General features: G+C 36.8%; 1 protein-coding gene across 1 annotated transcript; it reads right to left on the bottom strand.

Moving 5' to 3' along the window:
- Positions 1–1,248: 1,248 nt before the first annotated feature.
- On the bottom strand, positions 1,249–22,223 carry LOC117326815. The gene is made up of 5 exons (XM_033883551.1): positions 22,074–22,223; positions 17,604–17,735; positions 5,982–6,132; positions 2,730–3,673; positions 1,249–2,094 (listed from the first exon to the last, which is right to left on the bottom strand). The coding sequence occupies exons 1-5, from the start codon at positions 22,194–22,196 to the stop codon at positions 1,840–1,842; spliced, it is 1,605 nt and encodes a 534-aa protein (XP_033739442.1). The 5' UTR covers positions 22,197–22,223; the 3' UTR covers positions 1,249–1,839.
- Positions 22,224–23,242: the final 1,019 nt, after the last annotated feature.

Below are 23,242 nucleotides of genomic sequence, written 5' to 3'. Positions count from 1 at the left end.
TCAAAAATAAAATCAGGAATATGCTGCTTAATTCAATCTGAAATTAAACTACAATATAAATTAAATGTATCAAATTGAAAATGTTCAAGTAACGATAATTGTTTTCAAATGTTTTACTATATACTTTCATGTGAAGAAAACAAAATTACTGGAATTAAACATGTGAAGTATATAACTGATCAATCAATACAAAATATAAAGTACCAAAAGATAAATGAAACTTGGCTTGAACAATTTAACTTAGTTAAAGGATTTATAAAGTAAATTTGTCTTAACTTAGTTACAGTGTATAATTAACAAGAATAGAAAGGTTGAAATATAACATCAAACTAAACTTCAAAAAACCTTTTTAATAACTCTTTGAATATAACGGCTAGATAGCCTTATATGTAGCCTTGGGTACTGTCCATTACCTGTATGGGGGTTTTGCTGTTCATCACCTCTTAGGGTGTAGTGCACTACTAGTTTACCTGTAGTTTAAATGTAGTGCACTACTAGTTTACCTGTAGTTTAAATGCAGTGCACTACTATTTCACTAGGTGTAACGGTTAGCTAACACTCAACTGTAGGTGCAAGCAGACACTGCTATTTCAAAATAACTGTTCGTTTTATTTGATACGATAGCTATGAATTAAATAAGTGTTACCTTTCGTTGTATTCTAGCACATTGGTGTCTCAACAAATGCGAACAAAATCCAGTCATATTCGATAATCTTCTGTTTTTATTATCGTCATGTTTCTGTCGTCTATAGGTGAACATTACTTTCGGGTCACATTCTGAAATCATGCGCTTCCGGTTACGTCATCAAATGTCATTTCCCGTGAATATATTGTGAATCTAATTTTACCTTTAAAATGAAATAAATAAAGATTATCTAAAATTTAAAAAAAACACATCAATATTGAGTAGAAAATTAAATTTCCCTTGTAAATAATTGCTACGGTGCGCAAACATAACGTATAACCAATTAAAATGAAATGTTTTAAAATATATTTTTCGTTTCTTTTTTATAATTTAAAATTTTTTTGAACACAATATCGTTTATTATTAGAAACTTTGCAGTACTTAGTGTTTCAAACGCACAGATGCTTTGATTTGAACAAAGATGGCGACCTGAAGCTGCCATGCGGTTTTGATTGGAATTAAATTCCGTATTTTCCGGCAAGTAAACATCGTACAATGTACCCGTGTGGTCAGATCATCTAGTTTTTTCAATACATATTCAGAACAGTTGTTGTTTAGTCGCTACGGTCATTAACATAAACATTCGGATTATTATATAAATACTTAAATGCTTAATTAATTATCAATTATAAATGATATATATGTAAGTATTAATAACTGTGATAACTTAATTATTAACAAACTATTTATAACTGGTTAATAAAAAATCATATTAGATAATATAAAAAATGTGGTGACTTAATTTTCTTCTGAGCTTACCTGTATGTCAGCGTTTTTAATGCAAAAAAAACACACCTGTATTGATTTAGTAAAATACACCTATTCTACTCTGGCCAACATTTTCCTCTACCTATTTCTCACCTAAAATCTCAAATGTTAGCTAGACTGTATGACACCATTTGAGTCCGTTTGGCTTGTGTATCAATCACTGTGACATAGTCAGATCGTGTCTCCTTTTTCTCGAACAGACAGACATGTTTGGTTAGAATTGCTACACTGTTTATCAGCTGAAGATAGCATCACATTGTAGACGTGCTGCATTAAAATCCAGTGAAAGTTGAACATAATTCTAACTATTTGCACTCTGAAAAACATGTCACATCTTCGGTCCCTTCCTCAGACATTTAACAAAATAGACGTCTATCGTTTGTGAATCAGAAATGAATCGGTACGATTATTCTGTCTATTCCATTGACATTGAAGACTTGACAGATAAATTTCGTAGGCGGAGTGGTAGTTGCCGCCATGTTTACATTGAACGTAACTATATATCCAGATCTCGTTGAAGTCTCGTTGGATGTGTACATATGACTCTTTCCCCAGATAAAGTCGCCCCAATCGTCATTTTCACGACAGCTGATGGCAGGCTTGGGAGGAACTGAGTGCTTCACAAACAACTTGACAATAACCTACAATAACCGGAAAATTACAGAAAATTAAATACTCCAGCTTAAGTATGGTTGTTACGGTCTCCTAAATGTTCAAAACATAAAAATCACTCAAAAAATCCTCGCAAAATAAATGTTGTACGTGGGACTACATTTTGTTTGTGTTGTTGTTATGACGGTTGCTAAGACCGTGCCAAGAACTGTCTGACAATTTCCCGCAAAAAACGACTGTTCTCTCTCCGACGTCACTACCAGGAAAAAACATGAATAAATGTATTTTATTGTTATTATTGAGTGTTTTAACAGATATCAGGAAACAATCATAATGTACATGGAATTTATTTTGTAACGTAAACGCGATTTATGTCCACAAGCCAATGTTGTTATGACCTGATGAAATTCATTCCTTTTTTAAGTAAACATCATTTACTTCGTCCAAATCGTTCAATTGATGTAAGTCATCCGAGGTATTTGTACTTTTTTTGATACAATTAACTGCTCGAATATTAACAAAAGGACAGTAATATCCGAGTATTTACCGAAGTAAATGGGGAAATAATATGAGTCTTCTGAAAATCACAGATATTTATTTGACGATAATAATGATTACAGACACTCTAACGTTAACCTGTATTATGTGACCCTTTCATACTCACGCTTTCATCTTCTCCCCGATGAACCTCATATTTCAGAAACTTAGGTGGAACAACAATTCTCGTTGGTAAGGACAGTCTGCGTTCGATTCCGTTGGAGGTTGCCGCACAAACGAAGCTGATATTACCTATTTCTGGTACGGTTGGTTTGATCACGAGCATGACGGTTGTGATGTATTCCCGGTTAGATACCACCGATCTATACCCGGTGCTGGTCTCGTGACCATCTCTGTTCAGTTTCAGTATAGCCATTCTCGGTCTGGGATTACCCATTGCAGAACAGTATAACAAGTTACTCTCTCCAATACAAAGTCTGGAATACCTGGGAAATAAATCTCTGAGGTAAACCAGTGAACCCTCGGGTAACGTAGCAACGCCTTGTCGAAATGTTTCAGAGTCATGCATGACGTACTTCACACTGTTGAACACGTCATCAAACCTTGTGATCGTAAGTGTGTAAGTCAGTATCCCACCGTTGTCATGAACCATCTTGAGAAGTTCGTATGTGACCTTGTAAATATCTCCTTCTATAGAACCACTGGTGACATTAAGAATCCTCCCTGGTCCCATTGGTTCTCCGTCCGAACCTAACCAACTTCCGGCCGATATACACTCATACGGAATATCACTTCCGTTAAGCCCGAAAAAATTCACTGACGGATTGAAGTCTCTGTTTGGAAGTATTTTAGATCGTATTTCAAAGTAACCGGATGTGACGTTATTTTGTTCATGAACCGGTCCAATTCTGTACGATAGTGGATAGTCATGAACGCGAACAAAACTGTGTTTAGTTGCATGGAACTGGAATGTCAATCCATGAAATTGATTTTGAATTTGGAGTGAGATGACTTTGTTTCCATTCCGGATAGCGGATGACTGATTTCCACGGAGTTCCAAAGTGTGGACATTGTCTGCTGCGAAGTGAACACGGATAAACAAGTCGTTATCTGGAAGGTAAACACACATCAATGATACATGGCTTATAGCACACGTGGTCATTTTAATGATTTATAAAAACGTCCGATAGGCGCTCTCTTATCCGTGGACACAGATATCATATCATAATAAATGATCGAGGAAACCTAGAACGATTAGTCATAATAGACAATGACCAGTACTGTCCTTACAACCACTGACCAGTACTGTCCTTACAACCACTGACCAGTACTGTCCTTACAACCATTGACCAGTACTGTCCTTACAACCACTGACCAGTACTGTCATTACAACCACTGACCAGTACTGTCCCTACAACCAGTACTGTCCCTACAGACAATGACCAGTACTGTCCCTACAGACAATGACCAGTACTGTCCCTACAGCCAACGATCGGTATCGTCCATAAAACTACTGACCAGTAATGTCCCTACAACCACTGACCAGTACTGTCCCTACAACCACTGACTGGTACTGTCTCTACTACCACTGACCAGTACTGTCCCCACAACCACTGACCGGTACTGTCCCTACTACCACTGACCAGCACTGTCCCCACAACCACTGACCGGTACTGTCCCTACAACCACTGACCGGTACTGTCCCTACTACCACTGACCAGTTCTGTCTCTACAACCACTGACCGGTACTGTCCCTACAACCACTGACCGGTACTGTCCCTACAACCACTGACCAGTACTGTCCCTACAACCACTGACCAGTACTGTTCCTACAACCACTGACCAGTACTGTCTCTACAACCACTGACCAGTACTGTCCTTACAACCACTGACCAGTACTGTCCCTACAACCACTGACCAGTACTGTCCCTACAACCACTGACCGGTACTGTCTCTACTACCACTGACCAGTACTGTCCCTACTACCACTGACCGGTACTGTCCCTACTACCACTGACCGGTACTGTCCCCACAACCACTGACCGGTACTGTCCCTACAACCACTGACCGGTACTGTCCCTACTACCACTGACCAGTATTGTTCCTACAACCACTGACCAGTACTGTCCCTACAACCACTGACCATTATTTTCCCTACAGCCACTGACCAGTACTGTTCCTACAACCACTGACCAGTACTGTCCCTACAACCACTGACCATTATTTTCCCTACAGCCACTGACCAGTACTGTTCCTACAACCACTGACCAGTACTGTCCCTACAACCACTGACCAGTATTTTCCCTACAACCACTGACCAGTACTGTTCCTAAAACCACCGACCAGTACTGTTCCTACAACCACTGACCAGTACTGTCCCTACAACCACTGACCAGTATTTTCCCTACAACCACTGACCAGTACTGTTCCTGCAACCACCGACCAGTACTGTCCCTACAACCACTGACCAGTACTGTTTCTACAACCATTGACTAATACTGTTTCTACAGTCAATGACCAGTACTGTCCCTAAACCACTGACCATTTTTCAACTTATTTTAACTAAACACAGACCTTTAAAGAATCATTTGCAGTGATGGCATATAGGCTATGATGGATCTCCAAGAATGTATCAAGATGATGAACTATTTAGCCTGAGGCTCTGAATAAATTTAGATTTAGTCTTTCAAAAATTAAAACGATTTTTTTAATAAAAACGACCACATTAGATATCACAGATGTTTGTAATAGATTTAATCTGGAGATTTCTGAAATCCTTCTTTTTGTTTTTAGGTTACAACAGCTTTGTATATTATGAAGCAGACATTCCCTTGGATAATGATGGAATGATTTGATCTGATTTTCAGCGAAGTTTATATATATTCCATTCTTGTCGGCTAACATTACACTTAGAACACAGGGAGAGATACAGGTAGATTAAAACATAGAACACAGGGAGAGATACAGGTAGATTCCCTTGTCACCCTCCAATCATATTTCCTTGTGCGGTAAGTCAGTTGTATTCCATTTTATCTAACATGTCAGTTATACTGTTACGGCCCCACTTCGCATTTCTGAGAGCTGGACATTTATCATTTATCATAGGAGTTGAAACGAGGGTACACCTACATGTATTATTGTGTAATCAATGTATAAGATTGAGGAATTACATCGATATCTTGTTTTTATTGAGACTGTGAAGTCATTAACACCTGTATAATGTAATACTGATTCTAAATGTATCATCAAACCAACACAATTAATAAAGCAATTATAGCATTTTAATATAGGTCGATACATGGTCATATCTACAAAAAGATGAAATATTGACCTCGTCCTCATTTATTATTTTCATTAGGTTGATATAATCATGTATAGACCTCATCAAAATGCTATATTTGTATAAGGTATACAATACCTAAGATAGGTAAACCGTTCTCGAACCAAATGTAGGAAAAGGTCGATGTGGTCTGTACATCAACAGTCAGGACAATGTAGGACGCATTCATCTGAACAGAACCTCTCTTCATAGTAAATGGAAATTCCTTCCACACAGGATTCTCTGTAGTCTGTAGAGAAAGTATTTCATTATAATATTTGTAAACCATTCATCTATCAGTACGTAACGAATGTTGTATCCCGAGAAAGCGAGAATATACAGTAAACATGTCTTAGTGAAGTTTTTCTCTGTCAATGTATCTTTATTATAAACTTGTTCTCCTGCTGTCTCGGGTGACCTATTCTCGTGACAACTAAAACACAAGAGGCCAATGGCCTCGTAGATCTATGGCAATTGACTTTCTATCATTAAAGTACACACATCATATTTGTATAATGTCAACTGACACAGTATGCGGTCAAATGTTATAGTTCATCAAGATAAGCTCACTATACATACTACTGACTAGATTTTCTATGGAAACAATAATCAATATCATTTTTGGTCAATGTTATTCTAATTTTATTTTGCAATGCACCAGTCATTTCACTCAAGAGAATCTACAGGTACCTTGTATGTACTAGTAGGCAATAGCAGTGAATTGTAATCAGTTTATTGGTCTGGTTTACATTTTGTCTTACTTATTATTATTATTATTTAGTGGATCTTTGTAAGCGGGCGACAGTCGACTAAAGTTCATACCAAGCTGTTTTGGTTTGGTTTGGTTTGGTTTATTTTGTTTAACGTCCTATTAACAAATAAGATCAATTAAGGACGGCCTCCCGTGCGTGCGACATGCATGCGTGTGGTGAGTGCGTATGTGTGTTTTAGGAGGCTGCGGTATGTTCGTGTTAAGTCTCCTTGTGATAGGCCGGAACTTTTTATAGTGCTACCTCACTGAAGCATACTACCGAAGACACCCAGCAGGACACCCCACCCGGTCACATTATTCTGACAACGGGCGAACCAGTCGTCCCACTCCTGATAAGCCCTATATGCAGGGCAGCTGTTCTGGTAATTAAGTTGCTATTCCGATTCTGTGATATTTTTGCTAAGAGTGACCTCGACCTCGGATTATTTGCTGGGGACATTAAACATCGTATTGACACCAGGGATGCTGCGCCAGTCCGGTAGATAATGAGGACTCCGTTAGGGTTCGAGGAAGAGGAGGAGAAGCACCTTAGACAAATGTTGCAGAGGGGGGTTATCCAGCCCAGTTCCTCTGAGTGGGCAGCGCCACCAGTCTTAGTCAGGAAGAAGGATGGCAGCTTGCGGTACTGCATTGCCTACAGAGCGCTTAATAAGGTGACTCTGAAAGCCTTTCCTCTTCCGAGAATCGGGAGCTGTTTGGACGCGCTAGCAGGTAATCTAGTTATGAGTACTTTGGACATGGCTGCCGGGTACTGGCATGTTGAAGTCGACGAACGGGATAGACATAAGACTGTATTCGTTACTAAGTATGGGTTGTTTGAACACCGTCGATTACCGTTCGGGTATGTTAATAGCCCCTGCCTAACATGTACATTCAGTCGTTGTTGTATTCGTTACTAAGTATGGGTTGTTTGAACACCGTCGATTACCGTTCGGGTTATGTAATAGCCCTGCTACATGTACATTCAGTCGTGTTGTCCAACTTGTCCTGTGTGGCCTTAGTTGGAAAGAATGCCTAGCGTACCTGGAAGACATTATAGTTCTCGGTACGACATTTCATTTTCATCTGACTAACCTGACTGAGGTTTTATCGCGACTACAGAATTACAACCTGAAATAGAAACTGAGGGCATCTGTTCCGAAGTGAAGTATTGTTCTTAGGAAAGGTTTTCAGCTCAGAGGGAGTATATCTTAATCCCAGCAACCTCAAAACATTAGAGGAGTGGCCTGTGTTAACTAACAAGAAGGAGGTTGATCTTTCTTAGGCTTGGGGGACATATGTTACCTCCTCCTTACTAGATTAACTGTAACAGGAGAGGCTGGCGGGACATGTTACCTCCTCCTTACTAGATTATCTATAACGGGAGAGGCTGGCAGGAACATGTTACCTCCTCCTTACTAGATTATCTATAACGGGAGAGGCTGGCGGGACATGTTACCTCCTCCTTACTAGATTATCTATAACAGGAGAGGCTGGCGGGACATGCTACCTCCTCCTTACTAGATTATCTATAACGGGAGAGGCTGGCGGGACATGTTACCTCCTCGTTACTAGATTACCTGTAACGGGAGAGGCTGGCGGGACATGTTACCTCCTCCTTACTAGATTATCTGTAACACGAGAGGCTGGCGGGGTATGTTACCTCCTCCTTACTAGATTATCTATAACAGGAGAGGCTGGCGGGACATGTTACCTCCTCCTTACTAGATTATCTATAACAGGAGAGGCTGGCGGGACATGTTACCTCCTCCTTACTAGATTATCTATAACAGGAGAGGCTGGCGGGACATGCTACCTCCTCCTTACTAGATTATCTGTAACACGAGAGGCTGGCGGGACATGTTACCTCCTCCTTACTAGATTATCTGTAACGGGAGAGGCTGGCGGGACATGTTACCTCCTCCTTACTAGATTATCTGTAACACGAGAGGCTGGCGGGACATGTTACCTCCTCCTTACTAGATTATCTGTAACGGGAGAGGCTGGCGGGACATGTTACCTCCTGAGAGGCTGGCGGGACATGTTACCTCCTCCTTACTAGATTATCTATAACGGGAGAGGCTGGCGAGACATGTTACCTCCTCCTTACTAGATTATCTATAACAGGAGAGGCTGGCGGGACATGTTACCTCCTCCTTACTAGATTATCTGTAACGGGAGAGGCTGGTGGGACATGTTACCTCCTCCTTACTAGATTATCTATAACGGTAGAGGCTGGCGGGACATGTTACCTCCTCCTTACTAGATTATCTGTAACACGAGAGGCTGGCGGGACATGTTACCCCTCCTTACTAGATTATCTGTAACACGAGAGGCTGGCGGGACATGTTACCTCCTCCTTACTAGATTATCTGTAACACGAGAGGCTGGCGGGACATGTTACCTTCTCCTTACTAGATTATCTATAACGGTAGAGGCTGGCGGGACATGTTACCTCCTCCTTACTAGATTATCTATAACGGTAGAGGCTGGCGGGACATGTTACCTCCTCCTTACTAGATTATCTATAACGGGAGAGGCTGGCGGGACATGTTACCTCCTCCTTACTAGATTATCTGTAACGGGAGAGGCTGGCGGGACATGCTACCTCCTCCTTACTAGATTATCTATAACGGGAGAGGCTGACGGGACATGTTACCTCCTCCTTACTAGATTATCTATAACGGGAGAGACTGACGGGACAGGTTACCTCCTCCTTACTAGATTATCTATAACGGGAGAGGCTGGCGGAACATGTTACCTCCTCCTTACTAGATTATCTATAACGGGAGAGGCTGGCGGGACATGTTACCTCCTCCTTACTAGATTATCTATAACGGGAGAGGCTGGCGGAACATGCTACCTCCTCATTACTAGATTATCTATAACGGGAGAGGCTGGCGGGACATGTTACCTCCTCCTTACTAGATTATCTATAACGGGAGAGGCTGGCGGGACATGTTACCTCCTCCTTACTAGATTATCTGTAACAGGAGAGGCTGGCGGGACATGTTACCTCCTCCTTACTAGATTATCTGTAACGGGAGAGGCTGGCGGGACATGTTACCTCCTCCTTACTAGATTATATATAACGGGAGATGTTGGCGGGACATGTTACCTCCTCCTTACTATATTATCTGTAACAGGAGAGGCTGGCGGGACATGTTACCTCCTCCTTACTAGATTATCTGTAACGGGACCAAATTGACCAAATATTTTCGAGTTGTACATTGACATTATAAACAAAATAAAAAACATGATGAGATTTCTCGAATGATAGATAGCCAGAAACCTACGAGACCATTGGCCTCTTGTTGTTTGCGTCATTCGTAGAGAAATGTTAAACCGAATTAACAGTTTTAATCATTAATCACATTATCTGTCAGTCAAATAATATGTTCACAATAACAATTACGACACTAACCGTTTCCGTCAAGTACGGCGATACAAGGGGGCTGCATTTTACAACAAGTTTTAACAACTTATATCAATCACTCTTGTTGCCGAAGATTGAGGAACGTGAGTGGTCTTCCTGTGAAAAGAAAGTCGGAATATCTGGGGAAAGGTGACCCCATACCCTTTCACGCCCGATCGGGGAGTCGAACCCCGATCGCCTAGATGGAAGGCAAGTGCGCTACCGTCTTCTTAATTTCTGTTTACAGGCTGTCAGTACTACGAACGTGATGACGTGGTTCTAATCAGTTTGATATATGATAACGTGGTTCTAATCAGTTTGATATGAAACTGTCCTCAGTAACAAATGACTGTTACAAATTGTAGAAATGGACATTTTTGATAACGCAATGTCTTTATGTCCTCGCTGGTACATCGCCCCTCTATTGTAACCAGAAGGCACATGGCCTCTCTCTCGTGCTATCCGTTATTCCCGCCGCATTGTTTATTATAACGACCATCAGGTACCACCGCCTCCTAATCCTCGTCCGCCTTGGAAGGAGACCCACGACAATGATACCTTTCTGAATAAGACCTTCCGCGGGACGAATTCTCCCCTGTTGTGGCTGCGATTATAGCCATCGCCTGTTGTAATGACGTCAGCGATTCTGCAGTAAAATCCTAAACATAACGGGCTGTGTCTTTGCTGCTCATGCACAATCAAGCCAGCGTGTTATATATCGCACTTGTGCTAGCTGTATATATTTGCTGTAAATGATCATTTGTCTCCCTACTGATATCGTCCAGTTTTAGAGTGGTCTTTACATATCGCATACAGTTCCTGATCACTGTCAAGTGCGCTTAATCCTCCCGTTTTATTCCCTGTCTGGACGTTTTTAAGTTTGAATGGAGTTTTACATTGTATACAGTCATAGTCTCCCTTCATGCGGACACTATTCATCGGGACCCGGTCACTGTCCATGTGATACGGCCTTATTGAGAGTAGATTATTCATAAATTTAATACTGTTGTGAGTCACTTTGAATACTATTTTGTTCCAATCAGAACAATGCTTCTTTGTTTTCAGTATTCTGTGTCTCCTGTGTCTTCTGTGACCGTCGGGAATCTTATTTAGTTTTGTCTATTATACCCCTAACAACTCCGGCGGCTCTGTCATAGCTGACGGAGGAGATGAGCAGTGACGTGTTGCTACGTCACCAGAATAGTGTAATAGTATGACGTGGTACCCAATTGCACTGGCTACAAACTAAAATCTTGAAGTTCAAGATGGCTGCGCCCTAAGCGGATTGGTTACAGTAAGCTCCGTATTCGATTTATATACATTTCTGCTTTACATTTGTGTCGCGATTCGGCAGTTAGGGAGGGTCAATCTGTTATGATGCCAATATCTTCCATTTTGACCCGATAGTGGTGTAAATTTGGATTTGTGAACGTTTGAAATTTTCAAATGCATTATATATATATTGCATTACACCTGTGTTGAAGTTTGACCCTCCACAGGCACATTATGTGATACATCGGCGCTGTCCTTGTTTTTAATGGATCATCTTTATGTTCTCACTTCATTGAAAGCATCAGCCATACCTAGTCTTTTAGTTTTACAAAACTGACCCCCTTTACCTCTTAACCGCATCCTGTTGTAGGCCTAAACATTTATCTCCCAGCTGACTTGAAAATTAAACCAGATGTAACTATTCGTGAATATAATCAAGGGCCCGGATCGCCGGATCGCCGGACTCATGTCTGTGACGTCTCAGAAGGATCGGTCTACTTTAATACGAAATTTTGCTTAACTTCATCACATAGATTCGATAAGTTGATGATAATTTGTGAAGTTTGATTTCATAATGAGAACAAAACAGAAGCACAACATGAATAAGAATGCGCTGTTTTAACGTGAATAGAGTGATACTAATTACCGACGAATGCGGAAACACCGTATAACATGAAACGGCACTGGCATGTGTTGTCGACAAATTAGCAGCATATAGGGTTCGCTTTAGATACACATTTTATCAGATTCAAAAAGTTAAAAACCTGTCAATTATTAAGGAAAAACAATAAGTTTTTAAAGTGAATACCTATTCTGGTAAATTTTCCCTTTTTTCGGGGGAGGAAATTTTTTTTATAGCCTTAAAAATGGAGAGAAAAAAAAATTGGGCTCGCGCCTACGGCGCTCGCATTATCACTAACTTACTGCCCCCCCCCCCCCCCCCCATTTCGAAAGTCCTGGATCCGCGCCTGATCCTGAATGATTGCAAATTTGCTATATTCATTTTCCGCTGGGGGGGAGGGGGGGGGGGGGAGGGGCTTCGCCATCCTGGGGCCTGCTGGGCGGCCCCCAGACCCCTCGCAAAAAGGGGGGAAAATCGGCTTGCGCCTACGGCGCTCGCATTATCACTAAATTACTGGACCTCCCCCCCCCCCCCCCCGCCCTTTCGAAAATCGTGGATCCGCGCCTGGTGATTCAACTATAAATAATATATCCTGATTTCCGTAAAGAACTTATTTTGTACTACATAAATTATCATGGGATGTTGAAATGATAATTATTGGCTAATTTTGCGGAGATGGCATACGATTTGTTTAGTGCGTAAAATTTAAGATTAAAAACAAATATTGTAAAGTTGTAGCCACCCGGAAATAAATACGAGAACAGCCTCCTAAACTAGCTTCCAGAGAAGAAGAAAATGGCATAAAAACTCTTCAAGAAGCAGTTGCGGCTCTGCAAACTGATGTCCATAACTTAAAAGCTAGTTATATTTCATATGTCTCTGATCTTGAGTGCCTTACTACACAGTTGAAAACACTACAAAAAGACAAAGATAACGCAAGGGAGAGAGCAAAGAAATATACAGAGGAACTTAAGTCCATGCAGTGTAAACTCAACAAAATAGAGAACACTGACTTAACAGTCAAAGTAAGTGTGCAAGCTGAAGAATTAAACGAACAGATTGAAAGCAACAAAAACTTGGAAAAAACTGTGACAGAGGCTTTAAAGCTAGCTAGAAATATAAAACTAAGAGCAGTGGAGACGTCGTTAAAAATTTCGGATTGCGAAAGAATCGCTCAGAAATTAAACGACGAACAATCCAGTGGGATTGAAGGATTCAAAAATAAGTTGAAATCTGTCCTCCAAACAACGAAATATTGCGTTAACGACGTCACTCTCATTAACGACAGCCTTGAGTCGACGTCACGATCCGTTGAACTGAATAAACAGAAAGTTGCTACACTACAGAAGCAGTTAAATGAAGACCAGCAACACGTAAAGCAGCGTTACGATGAACTTTTACTGCAGTCCCCGACCTCCGCCAAGACATGATGCTTCGGACCTTCAAAACCTCCTACACCACCATCAGTTACCAAGGACAAGGTTCCTGAAATTGCTCGTCTTGTCTACGATGAGCATAATCTTGTACCGCGTCATATTGACAACACCGACAACTCGTTAAGGAATACAGCGCCGGTCCCGGTACCTTTTCCATCTTCTGTATGTGATTCCGGTAAACTGACAAAAGTTAAGCAACGCAATGCAATACCAGTAGTTTCTTCTAGTTCACTGATTCGTACCTAAAAAGAAAAGGAGAGTCAGACGATATTACATTCATGGAATAGACAAGAATGTGTCATCCGAGCGTGCTTTGCGGGACTACTAATGTGACAACTCTATCTCCTATACTTATCTACGGTACTTCACTCGGTCACGGAAGCACACTGTTTCGGCTCAACTCAATGTGGCGGACGAAGATGATACCATAAACCTCATAGAAGATCTGGCCGGCAGGAGTTCACGTAAGAGAGTGGGTACCCAGAACTTTCTCTCATATCTCGCCATGTTGGATAGAGTTTGCCCATGTAAGATAGTGGGTACCCAGAACTGTCTCCATAATCAACATGATGTGACACACTAACTTCAACTTCATGTGTTGGAAAATTGAAGGCATTATGGCCGGTATGTCCTACCTTCTTGACTGCTTGCATACATATGATATTGATGTTTGTGGTATATCGGAACATTGGATCAGGGAATGTAACATTTCATTCTTTGAGTCGTTCAAAAAACTGGTTACTCGTGTTTCGTGAAACCTGTCATTGAAATCGACCAATTGTGCTATCGTTGTAATATAAGAGGCGGAGTCTGTATGCTAGTGAAGGACAGGCTGACAGTACAAGAAGTTATTGTGATAGTCCAAGAATATTAGGTATTTGATGTTCAAATACCAAATAGTGAGTATCTTTACGTTTTTTCAGTGTACATGCCTGCTGCATCTAGAAGCGGTTGATGTTTTGTAGACCAAATAGATATTTTAGAATCTTTGATTTCTGTATATTTAGAGAAAGGAAAAGTTGTTCTAATCGCGATATGAATATACAAATTAAAAGTAGCCGATGCCATTTTGTTGATAATGAAAGAACTATGAAAGTTCAAGATTTTATAGAGAATACCAATATGATGTCAGTAAACGTGACGGCCAAATGTGTAGGTCCAATGTACACTTTTTACCCGACGACGGGACATCATACTATTATAGATGACATTATCATTGAAGTTTTCTCGATCTGATTACACATTGTGAGGTTTTAGATGATCACGTGTTAAATGTTTCGGAACACAACCCTGTAGTTTGCTCGATGGTCTTACTTAAACAATTTTGCAAGGTCTTAAGTCCAGAATGTGTCAAGTTTAATTGGAAGAAAGCTAAAAAGAACAGTTCAATTAATCTATACAGAAACCAAGTAAATAACCTGCTTGAAAATGTAGAAATACCCAATGATGTTCTAAATACTGTCGATATTGACATTTTTTATAACAAAATCAAAAGTTGTTTACTAGAGGCAGCTGAAAAATTCATTAAGAGAAGTTCTTTTAAAAAGTGCTTAAAACCTTATTGGAATAAAGAGTTATCGAAACTCCATAATGAAATGATTTTCAAGAGGTCATTTTGGATTGAGTTAGGCAGACCAAGAGGGACTGATAATTCGTTCATCGATTATAAAACTGTGAAAACGAAATTCACACGAGATCTGCGTCTTGCTTTTAATAATTATATGAAAGAACAATTTGCCGAAATAACTAAATCCGGAGATGTCGACCAAAATCTCTTCTGGAAACTATTCAAAAATCGTTCTAGAAAAGGCTGTAGCCAAACAGAAATGATGTACATTGACAAAACAGTGCGAGATCCCCAACAGATTGTAGATGCATAGGGGTCATCATTTGAGTAAATTATTTGATAATGAAACTCTTCACAATTTATGAGTTGCAGTCAGTAGCAAAGCTGGCGGATACGATAGCCTAGTCTACGAACATATTAAGTATGGAGGTGATTGTTAAACTATATAACTGTGTTGTTCAATTTGATTGTTTGATATGAACATACACCCGAAGAGGAACATTTTTTACTTTGTCGTGGGAAATAGAAAGCCAAAAAATGACCCAAACAGCTCCAGAGATATAACTCTAATACCAATCTTTTTTGAAATATTTGAGTCAGTTTTGTCTCTGAGGATTGATATTTTACTAGACTCTGAAGTGTATCCGAATAGACAACAATCTGCATATAGGAAAAATGTATGTAGTTTATGTACCTCTTTTAACTTACAAGAAATGTGTGAAAAAATTATTTTGAAAATGGCTCGGAATCTTTCGTTGCCGTTTTAGATAGAAAGAAAGCTTTCGAAACCGTCTGGCATGATGGCTTGCTTCTCAAGCTGTACAACATAGACTTTATTAAGAAAAATGTACTGGTTTTGTTAGCTATGTTGCCTTGTTCTCATGAAGAGAGGTATCTTACAAGGCGGGTCGTTGTCAGCAAAATAGACTTAGTTTTTATTGATGATTTACTTAGTGATGTAGAATTGTCAGGGAATGGAGCATTTTTACTCGATTCCAAAGTTAATATACCTACACAAGCTGATGAGATATGTTTGATCAGCAACACAGTGGTCGGTTTACAAGATATGGTCACAATTTGTGAAAGCTATAGTTTCATATTCTGCTGACAAAAGCAAAATCATCATTTTTACGAAAAATAGAAAGCATGTCTTAGCAAAAGGCATTTACTTGTATGGTAAATCTTTACCGGTTGTAGAACAAATTATGCATGTTGGAGTTATTTTGAATTTTAATTTTTGTTCAATAGACAGAACGGAATCAGCATGTAAGAGACTAACAAGCGGAACCATGTCACTCGTTAGATCAGATGCTTACCCTAAAACCCTTAATCCTCTAACTGTCGCAAAGGTTATCAAATCAAAAGGTTTTCCGTCTGCTCTTTATGGATGCGAACTTTGGCAGCTGTCTAAAACAGAGCTAATCAAATAAGAACGTACTCAAAACTTCATTGTAAAATCTATTCAAGTCCTTAACACTAGAACTGATATGGCGACTTCCTTGATTGGATGGACCTCCATAGAAGGCTATATTGATATAAAGAAACTTTTGTTTCTTGGTCGGCTCTTTAGAATTGATAATTTAATATTTATTTCACACTATTATTCTCAAACGGTTATTACTGTAGTTTTTTTTTAATAAGTCTTGTCAAAATAGTTCTATTCCTGACATTGCAACAATACTACACAAGTACGATCTGTTTAGTTACCTATTGCAATATTCTGTAGATACAGTTTTTCCAAGTCGTTCATCATGGAAGTCAATTGTTTATAAAACTGTCTATCATATGGAAGACATAACCATGTTTATTAGAATGAATTGTTATTCAGATTTTGATAGATTTAGTCTCATTCACGATGTAATCACTCCAAATATTCTATGGAGAGTCACACAAAAGTTTCCTGAACACCTCAATAAGATTAACAGTTATTGTTAATTTACGTTTATTAAATTCTTTTGAGCTGTGTCATTATTGTGGTATTTTTCATAATGACCGTATAACACATGAAATATTACAGTGTACAAAAACTGAAAGCATAAGAGATGATGTATGGTGTCTACTTTGCTTAAATTTTGATTTGGAATCAAACACCCTTCTACTCTCGTTGTCTGATTACAACTTAATCTATGTACTTCTGAGAGGAATCCCTCCTCACATATTAAATTTTCAAGATCGTGTGAAATTTACCCTAGATTGTGCAATTGTTATTGGCAAAATGTTACATTTATGTCACATCAGTGTTGATGGAATTTGATAGGAGCCATGCATTGTAACTACATGTATATTATGTATATATTTATATTTTCTAATTTTGTTTGTAATTAACAATTTTCTGATTTACATGTAAGGGTTAGCACTTTTGTATTCGTATATTGTATATATTTATATTTTGTATGTAACTCTTCAATTTGAAGGAAATAAAGAAATAATAATAATAATAGCTGACGGAGCACTTAGGAGATGAGCAATGACGTGTTGCTACGTCACCAGAATAGTGCAATAGTATGACGTGGCACCCAATTGTACTTACTACAGACTAAAACCTTGATACATAAACGTCAGAAAAAGATACATCGTGTTTAAAATACAATTTATAGACTTTTAAAATTACATAAATAACCAGAACAGCCAAACGTTGATGGGAGTTTTAATACTTACATTGGTATCATCGTCCTGTGTTTGATCTGTTTCCAGAATACTCTTCAGGTCGTCAGCGATTTGAGTTATCTCCCCTTCGATGTCACCTACAACTTCCTGTAGTGTTGTCAGTTGTTGTTGAATAGCTTCGATCTGATAATCAATTAATGATTAGCCTTAAGGTTTAATGGCTGATGAATTCTGATGAACTGTATGCAATATTGCTCGTACTTATATAACAGGTATACCGTATATATGTTTTATTCCCGACAGTCAACGTTCAATGGAAGTTTGATAAACTAGTATCCTCACTGAAGTTTAATTTTCATTAAGATGCCTTTTACTTTCCAACGCAATGATAAAGTAATCCGTACATCGGTATTTGATATGAATTTGGAGAAAGCTGTCGTTAACTTACTTACTCGTTTGCACTGTAAATGTTACACCTCAAATAGTCTGTAATATCATCTTATAGGAGGATTTCTGACATATATGTACACAACGCAATTAGTGTTTAATATGGTTATTCATGTTTATAACAATATCAGAGAGTATGCCTCACAGTTTTGTTTAAATCCATTTCATTGTACTAACACCATGAAAGCCGCCTTGAGTAACTCTATCGTCGAACGAAGCGTCTTTACTTAATTCTAATAACCTTTAAAGAAAAAATCGAGCAAATATTGTTATTGATAAATTATGTACTGAAAACAATAAAGTGAAAATTGGCTGCACCCTGATACATTTTCATTATTGAATTTTTTATTTATCTTTTGGTGGTGTGTTAGCCCTACCGTTTTAGCAACAACTTTAAGAAGTAAAATCTATTTGAACATCCAGTCTGTTTTTATGGCGCATTGAAGTGAGACATACCAGAAAATGTTTGGTTTTTCCCTGTTCCTTTTACAGTTAACTATTGATAATCTTATATAATGAGGCACGACGAGGTCATATACACCTTTTTTTACCTGAACTGTTTGAACGACATGTACATAGCACATATAAGTGTTTAAACAGAAGTTACCTTATAATCTCTACACAGTCCGGCTTCAGAGAAAAACATTCTTGCGAAACAGCACTTTTAAATATTGTTAATACATGGGCCAAAAATATTGATGGTCTTTTAACCGGAGTTGTATTTTTATATTTTAAAAAGTATCTTTGACTTAGCGAACCACAATGTTCCTATTGGTTAGTTGAAATTATACAGAGATGACCCTAATACGGTGCCTGGTTAACATCTTACCTTATAAATAGATCACAGAAAGTATCTATCACAGGGAGTTTATCAAAGGCAGTGGATGTAACACGCGGTGTTCCTCAAGGTTCAATACTAGGTCCTATGACGTACTACACGCGGTGTTCCTCAAGGTTCAATACTAGGTCCTATAACGTACTATTGTGTATAAAATCACAAACTGACATGTATGCAGATGACTGTAGTTTAAATTGAATATGTCCAGTAACAAATTCAGCACGATCTATCTCACGCTGAGATTTGGTGTAATGCAAATTATTGTATATGTTAGTAAGACCAAATGTATGTTAGTTGCTTCATATAAAAACTTATCACTTTAACATTGTGTATGAAAGATGATCCTTTGGAGCAGGTTCGTCAAGAAAAGCTTTTAGGTGTAAATGTAGATAAATGTCCGTCATTCCATTGACATCCGTTGTTACCAAAATCAGACAGCGTTTACGACCGTCAATATTTCCCTTTTACTCGGACACATTCACATATATCTTAATTTCATGTATTGTAGCTGTTTGGTTAGGGTTTACAGCTACATTAATTCATCAACTATTCATAGCTCTAACACAGGCAAACTTAATTATTCTTGAAGTTCAATATGACACGCCTTCAAAGGATATGTTTGTAACCTTGAAATGGATGCCTATTGAAAAATTTCTGAAATTCAGAACATTATGAATGATTTTTTAAATGCCTACATTGAACTGTACCTGAATTATATTAATTCTCTGTTAATTCTAGACATACAACGTTTACGGAGTCCCGGAAACATAAAACAACATTTTATTCGAAACAGTTTATTATTGCTGGTATCCAACATTGCAATGGACTCTCAGATGAATTGAAGACTGTAAATACATTTTCCAGTTGTAACAAAAGCTCGTAAGACATCTCCATTCATTTAAGAATAGTCTCTTAATCTGGTTATACTTATTTTAGATTATGCCATGTTAGCATATAACTAGGTTATATTTGATGTTTTACTATATTAGCATATAACTAGGTCAAATTTGATTGAATGTTAAATTTTCATATCAAACAAATATTTATAACTATACTATGTACTATATAAAATCTCATATCTTTCCAAAACAAAAGAAGTACCTGTTATATCACTTTAAAAAGACAAATAACTAGAATATCAAATAAGAACTAACTAGAATATCAAATAAGAACTAACTAGAATATCAAATAAGAACTAACTAGGCCATCAAATAAGAACTAACTAGTATATCAAATAAGAACTAACTAGAATATCAAATAAGAACTAACTAGTATATCAAATAAGAACTAACTAGAATATCAAATAAGAACTAACTAGAATATCAAATAAGAACTAACTAGAATATCAAATAAGAACTAACTAGAATATCAAATAAGAACTAACTAGAATATCAAATAAGAACTAACTAGAATATCAAATAAGAACTAACTAGAATATCAAATAAGAACTAACTAGAATATCAAATAAGAACTAACTAGTATATAAATAAGAACCAACTAGAATATCAAATAAGAACTAACTAGAATATCAAATAAGAACTAACTAGTATATAACTAGTATATCAAATAAGAACTAACTAGAATATCAAATAAGAACTAACTAGAAAATCAAATAAGAACTAACTAGTATATCAAATAAGAACCAACTAGAATATCAAATAAGAACTAACTAGAATATCAAATAAGAACTAACTAGGATATCAAATAAGAACTAACTAGATATCAAATAAGAACTAACTAGTATATCAAATAAGAACTAACTAGAATATCAAATAAGAACTAACCAGTATATCAAATAAGAACTAACTAGAATATCAAATAAGAACTAACTAGTATATAACTAGAATATCAAATAAGAACTAACTAGAATATCAAATAAGAACTAACTAGAATATCAAATAAGAACTAACTAGTATATAACTAGTATATCAAATAAGAACTAACTAGAATATAAAATAAGAAACATCACTAGTATATAACTAGTATATCAAATAAGAAACTAACTAGTATATCAAATAAGAACTGAACTAGTATATCAAATAAGAACTAACTAGAATATAACTAGAATATCAAATAAGAACTAACTAGTATATCAAATAAGAACTAACTAGGATATCAAATAAGAACTAACTAGGATATCAAATAAGAACTAACTAGAATATCAAATAAGAACTAACTAGTATATAACTAGTATATCAAATAAGAACTAACTAGTATATCAAATAAGAACTAACTAGTATATCAAATAAGAACTAACTAGTATATCAAATAAGAACTAACTAGTATATCAAATAAGAACTAACTAGAATATCAAATAAGAACTAACTAGAATATCAAATAAGAACTAACTAGAATATCAAATAAGAACTAACTAGTATATCAAATAAGAACTAACTAGTATATCAAATAAGAACTAACTAGTATATCAAATAAGAACTAACTAGAATATCATATCAGAACTAACTAGTATATCAAATAAGAACTAACTAGTATATCAAATAAGAACTAACTAGTATATCAAATAAGAACTAACTAGAATATCAAATAAGAACTAACTAGTATATCAAATAAGAACTTACTAGAATATCAAATAAGAAACTACTAGTATATCAAATAAGAACTACTAGTATATCAAATAAGAACTAACTAGTATATCAAATAAGAACTAACTAGAATATCAAATAAGAACTAACTAGAATATAACTAGAATATCAAATAAGAACTAACTAGTATATCAAATAAGAACTAACTAGGATATCAAATAAGAACTAACTAGGATATCAAATAAGAACTAACTAGTATATCAAATAAGAACTTACTAGTATATCAAATAAGAACTAACTAGAATATCAAATAAGAACTAACTAGAATATCAAATAAGAACTTACTAGTATATCAAATAAGAATTAACTAGAATATCAAATAAGAACTAACTAGAATATCAAATAAGAACTTACTAGTATATCAAATAAGAACTTACTAGTATATCAAATAAGAACTAACTAGTATATCAAATAAGAACTAACTAGAATATCAAATAAGAACTAACTAGAATAAAAAGTAAGAACTAACTAGGATATCAAATAAGAACTAACTAGTATATCAAATAAGAACTAACTAGTATATCAAATAAGAACTAACTAGAATAAAAAGTAAAATAAGAACTAACCAGTATATCAAATAAGAACTAACCAGTATATCAAATAAGAACTAACCAGTATATCAAATAATGATACCTTTCTTCTGTCGACTGATTCTTGTGACTCCAGAACTGCCAACTGACCTTTAACCTCTCCATATTTGTTCCATAATAAGTCGAGCTGAAAATAAACTACATCTTTGTAAGCTAAGATTATCATGTTCAAATGACATTTTTCTCTACAGCAGTTTTAGTCTTGATTGGCAAGCAATCAAAAAATAGAACACAAGAGTGTAGAATGATTACTTTTACTTTGTTTCCGTTAAGTCGGAATGATGATAGAATCGGGTTTGCTACCGTTTAACACTTTATCAGCAGCTACAATGTATATGTTATATAACGCCTACCATCAAAATTTAACTGTTGACAGAAAATTTCATTTGACTATCAGTGATTATCTAGACCATGAAGGGTCAATAACTTGAAGGAAAAGAGATAATTGGTCAAATAGATTATTTTACATCTTACCAAAAAAATCCCAATATGCTTAATTATGACCTTGTCTGAAAACTTTTTTCAAAAATGTTTTTTGAGCGAAATCCTCATTTGTGGCATGTTCAAAAGAAGTTAACACTCTTTCTTAATTTTATTTAAGTGTTCTTAAGTGTTTATATAAGTGTTTGTTCATGGCAGGTTTCACAATAAGAAAATCGATGAAACTTAAAATCTACTAAAATAGTCATTTGAACTCGTTTCGGGAGGCTTCATTTTAAAATCTATTTCTTTTAGAAAAAAAAACAGGGAAAGGATTCAATTAAATAAAATCTTTCAGCATCATAATAGATTTTTCTTATTGTTGAATAGGACTGATAGTGATAGATTTTGAGATTTTTGACAAAACTCAACCCCACCCCACTTACCTTAAAACCACCTAGCCACTCAACTGTATTTGGTAAAATCCCTCTTTTGAATCATACAGTTTATTTATATATATGTGTGTATGTATCTAGTTTAATAGCTTCTAAACATTCGCAGTATTTCCAATGAACCTATCAAATATAATGTCTCTATTTTTTCCCTCATACCCATCAACTTTCTCTTCAAACCACCTTTTCTAAACATAAATATGTAACTTATTTATTTTGATAATTGAAAAACTGAGGATAGATAAGATAAAAGATATTCATGATATCAGTTTATTTAAAATTACTGCTCCTTTTTTCTACATTAATCTATATTTATTATTTTTCGGACATGGTTGAAGAG

The sequence above is a fragment of the Pecten maximus genome, chromosome 5 (assembly GCF_902652985.1).
Source record: "Pecten maximus chromosome 5, xPecMax1.1, whole genome shotgun sequence".
Classification (NCBI taxonomy): Eukaryota; Metazoa; Mollusca; class Bivalvia; order Pectinida; family Pectinidae; genus Pecten; species Pecten maximus.
Note: the sequence above shows the minus strand (reverse complement) of the source record. Positions and strands in the feature narration are given on the sequence as shown.

Excerpts from the sequence above, each read along its gene's own strand:
- LOC117326815 (XM_033883551.1), bottom strand. The coding sequence starts at position 22,196 with ATGATAATCTTAGCTTACAAAGATGTAGTTTATTTTCAGCTCGACTTA. Across the intron at positions 17,736-22,073 it reads AATCAGTCGACAGAAGAAAG|ATCGAAGCTATTCAACAACA; the intron begins GTATCATTATTT and ends ATTGATTATCAG. Across the intron at positions 2,095-2,729 it reads ATCGGGGAGAAGATGAAAGC|GTTATTGTCAAGTTGTTTGT; the intron begins GTGAGTATGAAA and ends CGGTTATTGTAG.